A 16610-nucleotide genomic window follows, 5' to 3' on the forward strand; every position below is an offset into this window, starting at 1 on the left:
TTATGTTTCAGAACCCAAGCTACCTCCCCAGAACGTGGTGATAGACAACAGCAGCACAAGTCAAATCATCGTCAGATGGACGGTAAATGCCTTTTGTCGTCCTTTAAAAGTGGAATTCAGACTGCGCACACTGCTTCAGCGTATAGTAAGTTGTAAGTTGTAATGCTGGCGGATGCGATACGTGTGCATTACCAGTCCCTTCGCCAAGTCCAGTCTAGAACTTTGGCAGCCCAAAGCTCACCCTCATTTCCCGATTTTCATTCTGTCATCCCTCACCGTCACCCTGATAACAAGAATGTGTTGTCCGCAGGCGCCTTTACGTTCATGTGTTTCAATAGTCACTTTCCTTGTTCCTCCAGTAAGAAGATCGGCCCTGCCAAATGACGACAATTATTAATTTTATTTTCCCTAGACCGGCCATCAAAATTTATTACCTTGGACTGCTGAAGAGGCAGAACAGGCAAGCAGCAACGTGGCAACGTTCCCATGCAAATAAAGGCTGCTTATTCTTTGGTAACATTGCTAAACGTTCTACTGCATCTTGCCAGGAAGCGTGCAGGAGCGAATACTAATGCGCTAACCACTTCATGAGATAGACAGACACCGTACGTTGCACGCACTTCAAAAGTGCAAGAAAGAGGCGTCTTTGTAGGGTACAGCAGTGACAGGGAGGGCGTCGTTTCCAGGTAGGGTAGCTCGCGATCAGTTTGGCGCGGAACAATCTAAGCACAATCTAAACAGATACCAATCAACCGCGACTTGATTAATTGTTAATTGTCGCAGTGGTAGTCAGAGGGCTTTCCGGATGACCCTTCACGTGAACCTTTACTGCGAGTTGGATGCATTGAAGCTAACGCGCACTAATTATGCCGTTTTATTGAAGTAGCACTGAGCACTGGCATTTATTAGCTACGTTTTCACAGTACATTACTCTTAGGTACACATTTGCAAAGGTAATAACTAGAGAACATTCAACTATGGGCGAATGGACGACTTAACGTCCCTGGACATTGAGCTGCAGTTTAAGACAAACACGAAAAAGGAAAACAGCATTGGTGTCGAAGGACGGAAAGAAGTCGCTATTTAAAAGCAGCACATGACTGGACCCTCATCTTAACAAAACAAGGCGGCAATGTTTCAGCATTCAAAACGCAGTACATGTAAGAATATAACAAATAACACAATATTCACACGAAGTGGCACATTACAGCGATCACCAAAAGGCAAAAACGAGTCCAAAGCTATGGATAGGAAAAGGGAACAAATAAAGAAACGGCAACGTGAGTTTACCCATTGCATTGTCGGAAGCAATATACAAAAAATTAAAACAATTACAACTTGAACTTTTTGCTCGTATGCCCCGATCTGGCTCTGCCAAAGCCGCAACACTCAGACTCTGAAGCAATTATAACGACACTGGGAATATATTTCGAACGAGTGAAACAATCGCAGCAGCAACTCGAAAAACAGCGGCTTATTCGAGCTCTTCCTTCAAGAGCATGCAGGAGGAAACTGTCCGTTTTTTTTCTAAACACTGAAGAGCCTGGCCAGAAATGAGCGCCTGACACTCAGCAAGGGATAGGCAGAAGTGGCGCATTCGATGGAGAACCTATCGTGCCTGATCCATAGTTTCCATTTGCCTCCTCGTTGTGATGCACGAATAACAAACACACATGCACACTCTACGCGCTTTCTTGTCTCAGGGTGAACATATCCGCATAAAAAGGTGCATTCGAGGTTTCATTGGCAGCTGCATTGCCATGTATTACATCTTTTTTTTTAGTGTGTAGGTGTGATGTCGTTCGTGCGCTAAAGAAAAGCGTAACACGCAAAAAGGACTTGGCGCTATATCTACAATTCTCCACAATTTATTTACACAATGCTGAAGTAATTTTTAAAGTTGCTTCAACGCCTCCATTAGTCCCACGTTTCGCATCATTCGGCTGTTCTCCGTGATGCGCGCAGAAAAGGAACTTGCGCAAAGGCAGAGCGATTTTATTTATACAGGTGCTCGGTAAATGTATGGCCGTTAGACACATAGGTTCAATAAACTGTCATTTCCTCATTCGGTGACTTCGCAATTTAAAGAGGTAATAAGGCGTCGTCGTCGTCGTCATAATAATAATAATAATAATAATAATAATAATAATAATAATCATCATCATCATCAGCCTCGTGACACCCACTGCAGGGCAAAGGCCTCTCCCATACTTCTCCAACTACCCCGGTCATGTACTAATTGTGTCCATGTCGTCCCTGCAAACATAATAAGGCAAATTAGCGTGTAATATTTTGTTTAATAAGGGGTCATAACATAAAAATACTGCGCAAACAAACCCTGCGCAAGCGACGTTGGCACGGAATCAGGATCTTCGTGTTTTTGCACGTGACAGCAAAACCTCGTTTTGTCCCGCCAGTCAGAATCTGCCGACAGGGCTGCCGGCGAACCGTCTGCAGACGGTTAGCCTCGGCACACAGTGGCAGGGACACTGGTACGAGAGAGAGACTGCCGTAACCCCAAAAGTCGGTCGATATAACATGGCGGGTTGTCATCCTAGCCTCACCGCGCCTTCACGATCAAACTTAAAGCAGATAGACGTCATAGCTTCAATCTCCACTTCATCATTTCAACTATCTCAAGGTCGGCCTCCTTCGCCCTCATCTCATGACGTCTGCCCTGCAACACCGCCTCGCTCATACACTTCCCCACTCCAATCCTCGCTCCACTTCGTGAGGTTGAGAGCTAACTAGGGTCAGCACGCTCTCATGAGGGCGCGACCGTGTTAAGGTGGGCACGCCCTGTCACCACGTCTGGTCACGCAGCGTCCCGTCCGCTTCTTCACGCATCGTCTCGTCACCACGTCTGGTGACGCAGGGTCCCGTCAGCGTCTTCACGCAGTGTCTCGTCACCACGTCTGGTGACGCAGCGTCCCATCAGCGTCTTCACGCAGTGTCTCGTCACCACGTCTGGTGACGCAGTGGCTCGTCACCACGTCTGGTGACGCAGGGTCCCGTCAGCGTCTTCACGCAGTGTCTCGTCACCACGTCTGGTGACGCAGCGTCCCGTCAGCGTCTTCACGCAGTGTCTCGTCACCACGTCTGGTGACGCAGGGTCCCGTCAGCGTCTTCACGCAGTATCTCGTCACCATGTCTGGTGACGCAGGGTCCCGTCAGCGTCTTCACGCAGCGTCTCGTCACCATGTCTGGTGACGCAGGGTCCCGTCAGCGTCTTCACGCTGCGTCTCGTCACCGTGTCCGGTGACGAGACGTTGCGTTTGCGAGAAGCAGCGTTTCGTAGAAGGGAGAAACGAGTGGGCAGAGTTACGAAGTGAAAGTTGGTGAGGGCACTTTTGAAGCATATCAGAAGAATGAAATAAAGCAGTGCGATAATTCTTCAAGAATGGGTTGCAGCAAAAAAACAAACGAGAATTACTGTGAGACTCAGTGTACGCATTAATAAATGAAAAAAAAAAAGTGTCAAGGCACAGCGGGAGCGTCGCATATAATAATAAATCAATAAGATGCGCAGCCACAAATGCAATGAATGCAACAGAAGCAAATATTGTCGAATGCAATGTCTTCAGCGGAGCACGCGAAAATCTCGCGAGAACTTACATTTCGTTTACATTGCTCTGTTTATGTGCAAGAATGCGTTATGAGTGTTGTCCAAACCGTACTCACCGGAATTGATATGTACGGCTTGGTAGTAATTCTACTGAGTTGAACCCCCGTTCGAGTACCTAACATTTATTTTCCTTAGTGTCTACTCTTCGTCATTTATAACAAATTTCAAGCGTAATCTTCAATGATGAGCCTAATTTTGTAGATTTTCGTGGTGTCGTAGGTAAAATTTATAATGTGGCGTTACCTCTTAGATTTACATGTCACAAACAAGATGTATTATAACGTAATACTCGTAGACGGCAAGGTGGTGTGACATAAACAGAAGCATGGCAGTGCCGGAGAGCAGGCGTTGAATACCACAGGCGCCACTAGCTATTGTGCGCTTGCCCTTCTCCTCTTGTCACACTCAGGCGCACATTCAGTTTGTTCCATTTCCTGATCTATTGATCTATCAACCAACCTGCTATTTTTGTATTAGCTGCATTCAATGGGAAGAGGACGGACTCGACTGTCGAATGATGCATTCCTGTCCACAGCCTTGCTTAAGCAAATTTGAGTTGCAAATACAACGTCTTTGACGCCTGTCTTATTTCTTCCGTAAATTTTTTTAGCGGTAGAAACTGTGGTGCGTTAGGCGGTCCGTTAAGAAGCCCTCCTTTGATGATTTAACTGCTTAACTGAGGGCTACAATTCCTGTGATGCTTCGGAATGTTTTCAATAAAGAAAATGGACCTCAATTTTGTTCTTCGCGGTGTCTCCCACTGAGCGTCGTACTTCAGCATGCAACGAGCAGCCTAACTACGTTGCCGATAGCGAAGAAAAAAAGAACAATATAGTTCTTCTCACCGTCTCACCAATTTCCTTCTTTCTTCCTTTCTTTCTTTCTTTCTTTCTTTCTTTGAACAGAACCCTACCAAGGAGTCCTGGCAGTGCTGGAGTGTGAATGCAGTACTAGAAGTGAACGGAACACCGTTGGAATTCAACCTGACCGAGTCTAGTACGACACCCGGAAACGTGTACAGTATTCCGGTGACTCCGTACACTGCTGTGGCAATACGACTGCGGCTGAGAACCCCTGACAACAAAAACAGCTCGTGGACCAAGATACGGAGAGTGACGTCAGCGGAGGATGGCAAGTACTGCAGTGTTCACCACTCTGTACTTGCTATAGCCAGGAAAGCGTTTGGCCCGCGCATCTGTTAGCTACAGAATTCCATGCCGTACGAGTATCGCCCTCGAGATCCGCGTTGCGAGGAATACAAGCCAAATGCGTGAAAATACACTTGGCCTTCCTGGCGATCGTAAGTTTTATATGGGCGTAATAGGTCGTCGTACGTCGTATAATCGTAATCAGGCGAAATGTATTGCTTCTGGGACATTTATTGTCGATAGTGTTGACCCGGTCAAGTTTCCTGGGTGCTGAAATACACTGCAACCTAAAACTTGTAGCGAAACATGCATCGGAGGAACAAAATACAACGCTGAGCAGTATACGGAGTATCAAGATGAGACCCAGTTGGCGATTTTTCTTGTGCGAGCGTTGCTACCGATTCCGGTTGATAATTTTTGAGCTTACCTTCATATTGGTATCGGCAGGTGTTGTTCATGTCGCTCACCGCGCAAATGACCAAGAGCGTTTAACTTTCACACTCATGGTCACGATTATCATCACCCTGTATTGGCTCGATCGACAGAAGGACAATGGCTCTTACCACTCAGTCTAATCCTCTCTCATCTTTGATCTTACCGATCCAGGCACAACTTTACTCTTTTGGCAGTTCTTTCTCAATACTCTCCAAATCTTTCATTCTTGAGGTTATCTTTCCGTTACTCGATGCCCTTGAGTTTATTTGCCTAGATATAAACACATCTTAACACCAGCATGTACTGTTTTCTCACCATTCTATGTAACTTCTTTTTCCTCATGTTGACTGTCAAAGCTGCATAATTTTTTTTCTAGGGCTTGTATTTAGTCATTTGTTTCAGTTCGCTTTCTTTGTTGCTGAACAGGAAAGTGGCGCCCATAAATACGATGTGAACTCCTATGGTCATATGACTTTCCAGCCTAGCATTTTGATTTGCTCTCGCAGACACGCAGTGAATATTACCTTAGAAGAAGTGCCCGCTTTGTCTCAGAGTCAGGGTCAGATCGTTTTCGGAAGTCCTTAACGAAGGCTCTTTATTGATGCGCCATATGAATGAAGCTTTTGTCTATTCTGCAAAAAGGCATCCTTAGTACTGAACCTTCTTTTTGAAAATCAAAAAGGCAGTGCTACAGAGCGGAATAAAACATGAATAAGATCCTCAGAAATTTATCCCAGCGGGACAAACTGTAAAACAAAGTTCTCCACAGTCTTCAAGCATCAGGCACAGCGAAGCTGTGTAAGAGGGTTGTCAAAGCCTTCGGAATCCTTGGAGTCTGTTTTGCCACAGCCGAAATCTGCCTATGGATATTGGAACGCTTCAGTAATCCGTTACAACTCTTTCACGATAACTGAGCCACTTCACGTATGTCGTTATATCTGAGGCTTATGTGGAGGACAAACTTTTTTCCTTAAATATCACTAAAGAAATTGGCCAACGATTACGATACTCCCTAATGCTAGATTTGAGCGGAGCTGTTGAGATGTTTAGAGTTCGCGAGATATTGACGCAAAGAATTTGAATTCGAACGGCAGGATCCTCTCGGTGGTGGAGCTGAGCCTCTGCACGGTCAACTTGTTTAGCAGCAGAGGCAGACGAAGCACTTCAGCCGGTAGCTTCGCCCACTTGTTCAGAAAGAAAGCGTAAACACGGGAATGCGGGGCTTGGGCGAAGCGCATTCCCTAGCCGCAGCGGCGCAGGCGAAGAAGCGCATGCGCAGTGGGTCCTAAACCCACGTGGGCACTTCGCTTCCATGTATGGTATCGGTGGACGCGCTCGGCGCAAGCCTTACCCCCGTATTCTGAAATGCAACTTAAGTTGAAGCCCATGCTTGACTGGATCTAAGTGATGCCTATCGTGAACGCGCCGAACGAATCGCAGTGAGCGTCTTTGGCATGTTAATGCCAGGCGTCACTTAAATGAAGTCAAGCATGGGCTTCGACTTAAGTTGCAGGCTGAATACGAGGGTTAAGTAATGACTCATCGGCGACCAAGTTACGGCGCTCTCTGCTGCGGCGCCATCTTGTAGCTGGTCGCCGCCGTGGAGCACGTCTCGTGCGGCACTCCGCTTTCCTCCTCACCCTTTCGCCATAATCTGCTCCTCCGCTTTCCTTCTCGCACTCTATTCGCTGTCGCCGTCTTTCATCCTCCGCTACGCTCCGCGTTCGCTTCCTTCTTTTTCATCGTTCGATAGGCGCGCTCGTTCTCCCGATTACGCCGACGCCGAGCGCGGCAACGGGCACCTAATAGCTGCCCTCGAAACAGTTTCTATTTTAAGTATCGCAGAAGACAGCCCACACGTTTGTCAGACCGGATTGACAGCTGCAGGAAAAGAATATCTGACCGCGCTGTGCAGTGCACGCACTCTACAGCTGGCAGTTCCGTTCGAAAGCGTTAATTAAACTGGTGAGGCTATGACCACCCTACTAATTCTTAAAAAATTATCAACGGTCCACTAAAGGCAAACGTTATCTCGAGCTAGAAATATAGTGCTCGGAGTCCTCCTGGGGGACACCTTTCTACAGGCCAGAGATTTCACGGACAAGAAAATTACTTTAACAAAGGGCAGGTCTGCCGTCACTACTACGAAAGTGAATTACCTATACACATTAAGTAGCATTGCCCTTTGGGGCTTTAGGACTTTAGGGCTGATACAGTTGCGCAAGGACGCCCGTATGTATAGCGCGCGATATCAAGTGCCCATAACTTGCGCAGCTCCTTCAGTCGCAATAGGCTTTGCGAAACGTCTCCCTTTCTAACCCCTACCTCCCATCCCCAGTGTAGGGTAGCAAACCGGAGACTCATATCTGGTTAACCTACCTGCCTTTCCTCTTCATTCTCTCTCTATCTCTCTCTCGCAGCAACACGGCAATCTGGACGAACTTGACGCTCGCGTTTACAGCGTTTCTTCAAACACGCGTTGCCGACGCTTCTCACTCTTACCTCCACGCAGCTCCCAGCGTGGTCCCATACGTGAAGCTGCTCCGAAGTGGCTCTCGCTACGTGGAGCTTTCCTGGGGCCCGCCGCAAGAGGAAAACGGCGTCCTTCGAAATTACCGCGTCGTGTACACGCCACTGGCTCGGCGGATACAGGCCTGCAAGCAGCTAATACAGCGAGACACGGAGGTGATGGTGCCGCCGAGACACCACAGCGTGAACCTGACGGGACTGCGCCCGTACACCAAGTACCGATTCTCCGTGGCTGCCCTGACCATAAAGTACGGTCCGGAAATGAACGCCACGTTCGACACGGAACAAGCGAGTGAGCTCACTTTCTTTTTGTCCCTGAAGCTTGACACTGTCTTAACAGAGACTGGCATGAATCACCATCACGTGACTACCTAATGAATTACGTGACTACGTAACGCGCGTATTACAAATAAACACTGTCGTATTCGAAGCCGCCAGATCATTTCTAAAGAAAGCCGACTGCGTACAAGCATGGTTGCATGAAGACGGTAACGCTGCAGTACTCATGCTTGTTTTTTTTTATTTAGTTCACAAGGACATGCAAAGTGAGCCCACAGAAAGTGGACATTCGGCATGTTTCTCAAAATTCGACAGTTGTAAACGTATCACGCGTTGTCACTAGAACCTTTCAAATAAGTATTTCCTCTGCAGACACGATCGCAAAGTGAACGTGTAAAATTTTCACTCTTGTTTTACTTTTACGAGAGGTATTAACTGTCTACTGCGATAACTTAAGTATTCATTCTCGCGTTCCTTTGTAATATTTACTGCCACAGATAGCGCGCATCAGGAAACGTGCATGTGTGACTCTCGATGCAGTTCCCGAGGGAGCTCCGACTCAGGTGCAGCACACGAGGTATACAAGGAGCACCGACACCCTGACGTGGGGCGATGTTCCCTGTGAACAACGCCACGGACCCATCGTTTCCTACTACCTCGAAATGGACAGCGTTGACCCCTGGGAGACCGAACTGAGAAGTTTGACTGTCACTCGTCCATCGGCCAGTTTCCGAGACCTGGTGTCGTACACCCGCTACAGAGCGAAGGTATACGCCGAGAATGGCGCGGGTAGATCACCCTTGTTCGCGTCTCTGAACTTCACCACGCCATCCTCTCGTAAGTATCCTGTCGTTACTCCTTCCAAGCGCTATATTTGTGGGTCCAATCGCCAACACAATATTTCGACACCTTGAATGAAAGACGTGTGCAGTTCTTGTGTACACGTAGTAGCCACACAGTTCGGCAAGCTCATTCTGAAGAAAATTGAATTATCGCGACTGTTGAATTCTAGAATAGGTTAGCCGGCAACGGCGCTGCGTATTTCAATAAGTCATGCAAAAGAGGGCCGTAACAGAAAAGAATTAAGAGTAATACCTTCTATACGAATTGAGGAGGTCCATAAAAATCAGGTATTAAAAAAACGCAAGATATAGCTGGCGAAACACATGGGCTTATGAACTTTTGGGGCATTTGCCTAAAACCATCCGGAGGAAATGTTTAAAAAGAACGTTCAAAAAAGAAACGCTGATGTTTAGCTATTCTAGGTCAACCCATTTTCATCCTAATGTTCGTTTAGTATTGTCGTGAAAACGGTAATATTTTTATTTTAGGAAAGCAACGAAACCCTCTTATATCTGTTTCTGTTAACGGTGACAGCGGCAAACTGCCGGAATCAGCGTTGATCAAGAGACTCATGGCTCTCACAAATATTGTAGCGTCTAGGGTTGCCACCGTGGCGGAGCTGGTGCTACAACAATATGGTGTGCCTAAAAAAATGTTAGAATTTGAAGTAGTAACATGAGGCAGTAACCCTTCGTAGTACCTTACACCACTGCCACTGACAATCGAAAAAAATAAATAAAGCCGTTGTGTTTGAGTAACCACGACGCACAAAATCACGGTTTGTATGCACATGCGCCTGTTAAATTTAACTCTATTTGATCTGTACGAGAACACCATCACAGCCTATATATTTCCTACGCACTAGGAAAGCGTATTCAAAGCGGTCCTTTACTTGCTTAAGAAGAAAACATGTGAACTTTGGTATTTTGAGGTGACAGCTTGGAGCTGAACCTTACTTTGGGCAAAAAAAAAATTAAAGAAGAGGTGGCATGAACGGAGCAGAGGAAGCATGAATAATTTCTTGTTACCTCTAATTACGATGCGACGCCATCTTACCATTTGCCGTAAGATCTTCGCAAGTCTGCTTGTAGCGCGTATATTGCCGTTCTATAGGTACATTCGTGCTGGTATTTTACTGTTCCCTGTGTATCCCTTTCGAATCATGGCTGATGAAACCAGTGAGAAAACAACTGAGCAAGTTCTCTTAATCTCGAGTTTCTTCCATTAACATTCCCATGTTTCAAGCACGTAAAATCTTGGCGCCTCTTGGCCAAAGAACGAATACTTGAACCGTATTGCGGAGCGGAATACATCCTTGTGACATTGTTTCGGTGCTTCTATTTAGTTTTCTGTCAAAAGGACAGCTTTCTCCCACGAAGGGGGGGATTGGCCAAGGAGACGCTTTCACGAGTGTTCTTCCTTATCTTATTACAATCACAATAACATTGAGTGTTACAGTGTAAGCAAGATAAAAATTCACGGACGAATAAGATACTCCCTAATGCGAAATTTGAGCGCAGCTGTATACGTGTTTTCATTTCGCGATACATTGGCTGGCGCGGCACGTTGCAAACGGAGCGATGTGCGGCGCGACTGCCTCGCCAACCGGGAGATCGCGAGAGGCAGCGCGTGCGTGACGCGTGGGCATGATTCGCAGCAGCCACCGCACACAAACCTCCCTGACGACGCGCGCTGCTCTGCTGCCATCTCTTAGCCATCGTCGGCCTACTACGCTTTTCTTCTGACCATTTCGCCATACCCTCCTCCTCCGCTTTTCGTCTCGTGGTTCCGCTGCACGGTCCTCCTCCACTTTCCTCCTCACGTCTTTCATCCCCCACTGCGCTCCGCGTTCGCTCGGTTACGCCGACGCCGACACCGACGCTCGCCGCAGAAACGGGCACCTAAGAGCTGCCCTCTAAAAAGAAAGACAGCTGACTTGAAACGAGTCCCAACTCGTTTACTGCGACAGCAACGTCCACCCACAGTGAAGACCGCCATCTTGCACAGCTGCCTGGCTTTTCTTCAAACAACTGGGGTCCACACACCATAGAAGAATGGCCAAGAAGACACTTGTTAGGGGATATGTATGTGAGGGGCTATATATTAATATTCAGTGACACAAAGATTAAGAATGCGTATCTGAAACAATATTTAGACAATGATAATAAATATGTGGTATTAAATGGCAGTTTTTTTTTAGATAAATAAGATGTGAATTTATCATTTTTGTAAGCTATATGAATTCGAACTGAGGAATACGAATTACATGGACAGACTTTAGCACCTTCAGACTCCGCATGTCCAAGTAGGTTAGATTCAGAGCAAATATAGGTTTTATAGAACCTTACTCTTTTGGCGAAAATCTCATGCTACTCTTTCTGTTCAAGGCACTCAACATTTAACTTGTGCAGGAATCATGCAATTTGAAAATATTTGTTTCAGAGAATGACAGTGGATCATGCCTATAATGGTTTATTTTCAGCTTCATACTGCTGAGGTTGCATTATGGCACCTATACTAAGCATCTAGAAGTTGTGTAAAACAACCGCATATTCACTCTTTCAACTACTCAATATGGAACAACGTCCAACCACCTGTTTGATGTTTCGACAGCGGGGTGTATTTCTTATCTGTATTTAGTTCAAAAGAAAGCGTGTTTTCCTCCTTGTATAAATCGTTGCGAAGAGAAAGTAGAGACATCAACGGTAGCAGAATACTGCTGCTTGTGAACATCAGGGGTTCATTCTGAAGCACCGTCAGCTGCAGCTGCGATGTGAACCGGAAAAAAGCCTAGCAACGATGTTGACACCAAGGAATCAGCGGCGGCGGAGCTGCTGGTGACGTCAGAACGTAGCCATGACCAGCATTCCTATGGCGCTGATTGGCTGCGTCGTTGTGCGGCCGCCGCGAAAATGGGTGCCGGATCCGTCCTCCATGTGGCATGAAGATCTTGCCATATGCGGGCAATAATTCCGGCGAAATTTCGATCAGTAATTGGCGTTCGGTGGTTTGCTGTGCCGTTGACCTGGATGCGCCTTAAGGCGCGTTCACAGTGGCGGGAAAACGGGCAACGCAGAACGTTTTCCGCGAGCCGCCTCCCGCACAAACCGGTTTTTCTCCCGCAGACAGGCTGCTGTGCCGTCCCGCAGAGCGATGGGTCGGGTACCTATTTTTCCCGCGCCGCTGACGAGAACAGCCAGTGGGGGCCGACCGCGAACCGTGACGTCGGTCCCAGTTCAGTGACCCCGTCGGCGGAGGCAGAGGCTGCGCGCGTGCTGCGGGACACTCGGCGGTTGCTTTGCCACCATGAACATGCGACTTGAGGATTTTGAGCGGTTCCTGGAATGTATTCGGTGCTATCCTTTTCTTTATGACAAGACGCATTGCGACTATAAAGACACGGATGGCAAGACCAACCGATGGGAATTAATAGGACTGGAGTTCGGCCTGACTGGCCCAAAATCGGCGCTTCCGTACATTCCATGCACGGCGACGGTGCAGAAGCAGCGAACAAGCAAGTATAAGTACGTTTACCGTAGCCAACAGCTCATTGTTCGAACCAGCCATCCTCGTGACAACAAGGGCGACGCGAGGAGAGCTAGCAGACGGTCAAGACGACCACGTGGGAAATTTGGTGTCACATGATTATCCCCTTCCCTCTCTGCTCGTTAGGGTCCTCCCTCAACGCCTCCTCTCTCTACATTCCAAGACAACCGCAGCGAGAAAACGCGCGTAGTGTGATCGTCATTCCGAGCAGCTGCGACGCAGCATCGACGTTGACGCTGTGCCGCTGCGGGAAGTCTCCCGCTAGTGTGAGCGCGCCTTTAGTGGGATGGATTGGCGGAAGCACAATACAAACACCGTTTCGTGCACTTAACTGCGGTCTCAATAGAATTTGCCGGTGGTCAGCGGCGTAGAAGCACCTTGTTACTGCTGTTGTTGCGTTGTGTGTTCTTCCCGTTTCTCACACATGACAAGCACTCACGAGGCAACGGCTCAAGGTTCGTCGAGGCAACAATGCGCAATGACAATCTTCCCGCTAACATAACACTAAGGATTACCAACCTTCCTTTTTTTTTGAAACGCGATAGAAACAACTGAACACCAGTCTAGTCACTTTTTTGTGGAAACAACACGGGTCATTGATGCACTCCGTGTTATTTTGCCCCCGAAAGTTGGACGAGCCCGCGCTTTCAGATACAAGGAAAGTCACAGTCTCCCCCAGTGCACTGAATTTCCTTTCTCTCCCCATCCAGCTCCACCAGCTCCCGAAACCCTCGAGTACGACCAGCCGTCTCAAGACAGCGTATCGCTCATGTGGAAGGCTCCCTATCCCCCTGCCGGCACGTTGGAGCACTACCAGCTCAAGTACTGGAACGTCAGGAACCGACACGATATTACGGAGACCGTCATCGCCCACACGCAGTGCTTCACGAGAAATCGGGAACCGCGACACTGCTTCACCGTCCGGGAGCTAGCGCCGGACGTGGTGTACCACTTCTCGGTAAGAAGGGGTACCACTTCTATCTGATAAAAAACGACGAAGTTAGTGTGACGTGATTATCCACGTCAGGCACACTGCAATATTATCTAATAAGGATATTTATTTTAACATTCCTTTCCGCATAATCAACGCTGTTGTGAACGTAAAACATGAGAAGCAATGCAATTTTTTTTTTCAGTCATGAAATGTACACTCGTTGCCTTAACTCTCACGGATGCCTCTGTTATCTAAACATAATCAGTTATGTTACGTTCAGTGTACTTGAGAAACCCCATTGCATTCTAAAATGGTAATGGTCATAAAAAATTTGAAAAAAAATGGAACAAACGATAGAACTAAACACTGCGACTGAGAACAGTATTATGTTGCTATTTAGATCTCCAGGACAATGTACACAGAGTAATCAATGCTACATGATGAATTCAAAAAAGATCTCTTCTAGTGTGCGCAGCACCATCTTACTCATTATTGTTCTAAACGGGACGAAAGGGGCTTGACCGAGGGGCACGATTTTTATTAGTCATATCGTAAGAAGCCAACGAACACTGACACCAAGGCCAACATAGGGGAAATTACTTGTGCTTAATAAATGGAATAAAGAAACGATAACTTATTGGAAATTATAGTGGATGGAAAAACAACTTGCCGCAGGTGGGAACTGCGAAGGTTGTGGGTCCGGTTCCCACCTGCGGCAAGTTGTTTTTTCATAAATGTTAATTTCCATTAATTTAGCGTTTCTTTATTTCATTTATTAAGCACAAGTAATTTCGCCAACGTCGTCCTTGGTGTCAGTGTTTGTTGGCTTCTTATGATATTATTGTTCTAGTAATTTTTGTTGTATGCCGTCATCATGGCACGTTCAATAAGGTAACTACGTCTTTGCGGACGTCGATGCTCAATTTATTTCTGAAGTGACCAGTGGTGGCCGTGTCAATCGAGCAATATCAGAGCTCCACATACGTATGTAAAGGCGAATCAGTTGACACTTCAGTGCTGCATGTTTCAATAACGCAGCTATGTCGTGTTGGATGTTGTGCAGGCTACCAAAGTTGTTATTTGTTTGCGTTAAGCGTCTACCGCTGCAGCTGCTTGCCTAGAGAGCTGCTCGTATGACGAATAAAACAGAGATCATGAGCTTTACGGGCTTTGGACCTATGCGGATAGAGTTCTTCCGTCTAATGGCAAATGTGGTGGTGCTTTTTGGATATCAATTGCCGACGTAGGAGGGCGGATAAGCGTTAATTACTTATTGTCGAAATCACTAGGTCAGAAAGTAAAAGCTTTTCTGTGGATTCGTGATAGTCCTGAAGTGAGGTTTTAACAAGGTGCTTTTTAACGGTGCTTTAACAAGGTTTGGATCAGCAACAGATCGCCGCAGAATGACTCTACTATGCACTCAGGAAGAAACCGTGAGGCATTTTTGCATCGTGCCGTTGACGATTCAACCACTGAGCTGCACTCATTCAGATACGCAATCATTCAGGACATAACTCAATCAAGAATTTCAAAAAGAAGGCAGGAATCAATGGAACTAGTTTGCTTGCGTTCACTTTCCTTCGGTAGACGCAAGTGCCTAGAAGTTCAGAAATGAGGTGGTCGAGCAGAAACGCTGCCACTAGCCCATCTGTATTAGACAAGAAGAGCCTTAGAAAGAGGCACGTCATTAGCACAGAATATAGATGGTTGCTACTCATGATTACGCAGCTCTGAGTTTTACCGTGTGCAAAAATAAATAACAGAGAAGGGGGGGGGGGCGGAAACAAGAATGCAGACGGACGAAGCATGTCCGACCGCGCATCCTTGTTCCCTTCTTTCTTATCTTTTTTTTCTGCCCGCGTAAAACTGAACGCAACGTAAACATGAACGTGCACCACCTAGCACCTTTCATTGCGTTAATTATCAGGCGGTTACTGTCGCGAACATGAATCAAACGTGTAAGATTTAGCGAACAGAACAAATAAACTGCGCTACTATGAAAAAAAGAAGATCTGAGTAGTAGTCATGAGTGTGTCAGTAGCTTCAATACGTACATGTATTTTCTACAGTTTTTAGTTTACTAACGACTTTCCGAACGCTCATGTTTTCAGGTACGCGCCAAGAACATTGGTACGGAATATTCACCATACTCCGAAGAAGTGGAAGTAGAGACAAGAGAAATGGGTAGGCCACATGACAGTTCATTGCAGTCTCGAAAATATATGCTCATGTACAGCCAATACCTTGATGTACAAATAGTGTACGACAGTCGTTTAACTATTTCTATTCATTTTTGTTCTTTTCTTTTGCGAATGCTGCACGCACTACCGATAAGAAACGCTGCAAAGTGGATTACGGAATTACTCAGCCAAGACCGCACTACGTGAGGCAAAGTACACAACAAGCACGTACAAACGCGGTGGTTTAGAAATGCACATCTTCTGATAGTTGGTAATGCATAGTTGCGGATCTACGCATAAACAAAACGGATGAAATCCTATGGACATCTGCTAAAATAAAGGTCGTTCACTTCTCAGGGGGAAGTGTGAATATTGACACGTGTACTTGTCTTTATCGGGCGACACGTTTTGCCGCCTAACAAATGTTATCGCACAGCGCGGGACGCGCATGCATGTATCCGACGTTTCTGGAAAGTTATCGATGCTTCTACCCGGCTGTCTGTTGTCGCCGAACCTTGTGTTATCTGATTTCATCGCGTAACGCGAATGGTGTAGAACTTTGTGGAAGGCACGCGGGTCCGAACGATTAGTCTGGAACATTCGACGACTGCTCTATAAAAGCCGACGCGCTTGACCCGCTGATCAGATTTTCGACGATCGCCGAGCGTGTTCGCCGCTATCGTTGTGCTATAAGTGTAGCCTGTTTTGTGGGCACAGGTTCGCCCAACAAAAGTTAGTTTTGTCGTTCACAGTACTGCTACTGTGTTATTCAACGTCACGACCACGTGACATCTGGTGGAGGTGCTTGTGCGTTCATGTACCGAACGCCCCCGCAAAGCCGCGATCCAAGCCCGAAGCCCGAGGACAAAACCAACGTCGCCCAAGACCAGCGAGCTAGCCGCCGGCTGCAAGGACTGCCCCCAGAGCACGGACTCCTACCTGAGACGTGCAGGAAGATTGCCACCAAGTCCTCCCCAATGGCAGCCCCAACATCCCCCGTCGTGCTGCAGCAGCCCAGGGAGCCCCCCACGTTCCGCGGTTCAACATTCGAGGACCCGGAAACCTGGCTCGAGACGTACGAGAGGGTCGCT

General features: G+C 47.1%; 1 protein-coding gene across 1 annotated transcript in view; it reads left to right on the forward strand.

The window, feature by feature from the left end:
• The window catches only part of LOC126517517 (receptor-type tyrosine-protein phosphatase T-like), a 146766-nt gene that overhangs the window by 83999 nt on the left and 46157 nt on the right, over positions 1–16610 (forward strand). The window contains exons 14-19 of the mRNA XM_050167252.3: positions 12–82; positions 4531–4756; positions 7721–8029; positions 8557–8853; positions 13116–13363; positions 15451–15523. Of these exons, the coding sequence (XP_050023209.1) occupies positions 12–82; positions 4531–4756; positions 7721–8029; positions 8557–8853; positions 13116–13363; positions 15451–15523 (1224 nt within the window). The remainder of the gene's footprint in view (positions 1–11; positions 83–4530; positions 4757–7720; positions 8030–8556; positions 8854–13115; positions 13364–15450; positions 15524–16610) is intronic.

This window comes from Dermacentor andersoni, chromosome 11 (assembly GCF_023375885.2).
Source record: "Dermacentor andersoni chromosome 11, qqDerAnde1_hic_scaffold, whole genome shotgun sequence".
Classification (NCBI taxonomy): domain Eukaryota; kingdom Metazoa; phylum Arthropoda; class Arachnida; order Ixodida; family Ixodidae; genus Dermacentor; species Dermacentor andersoni.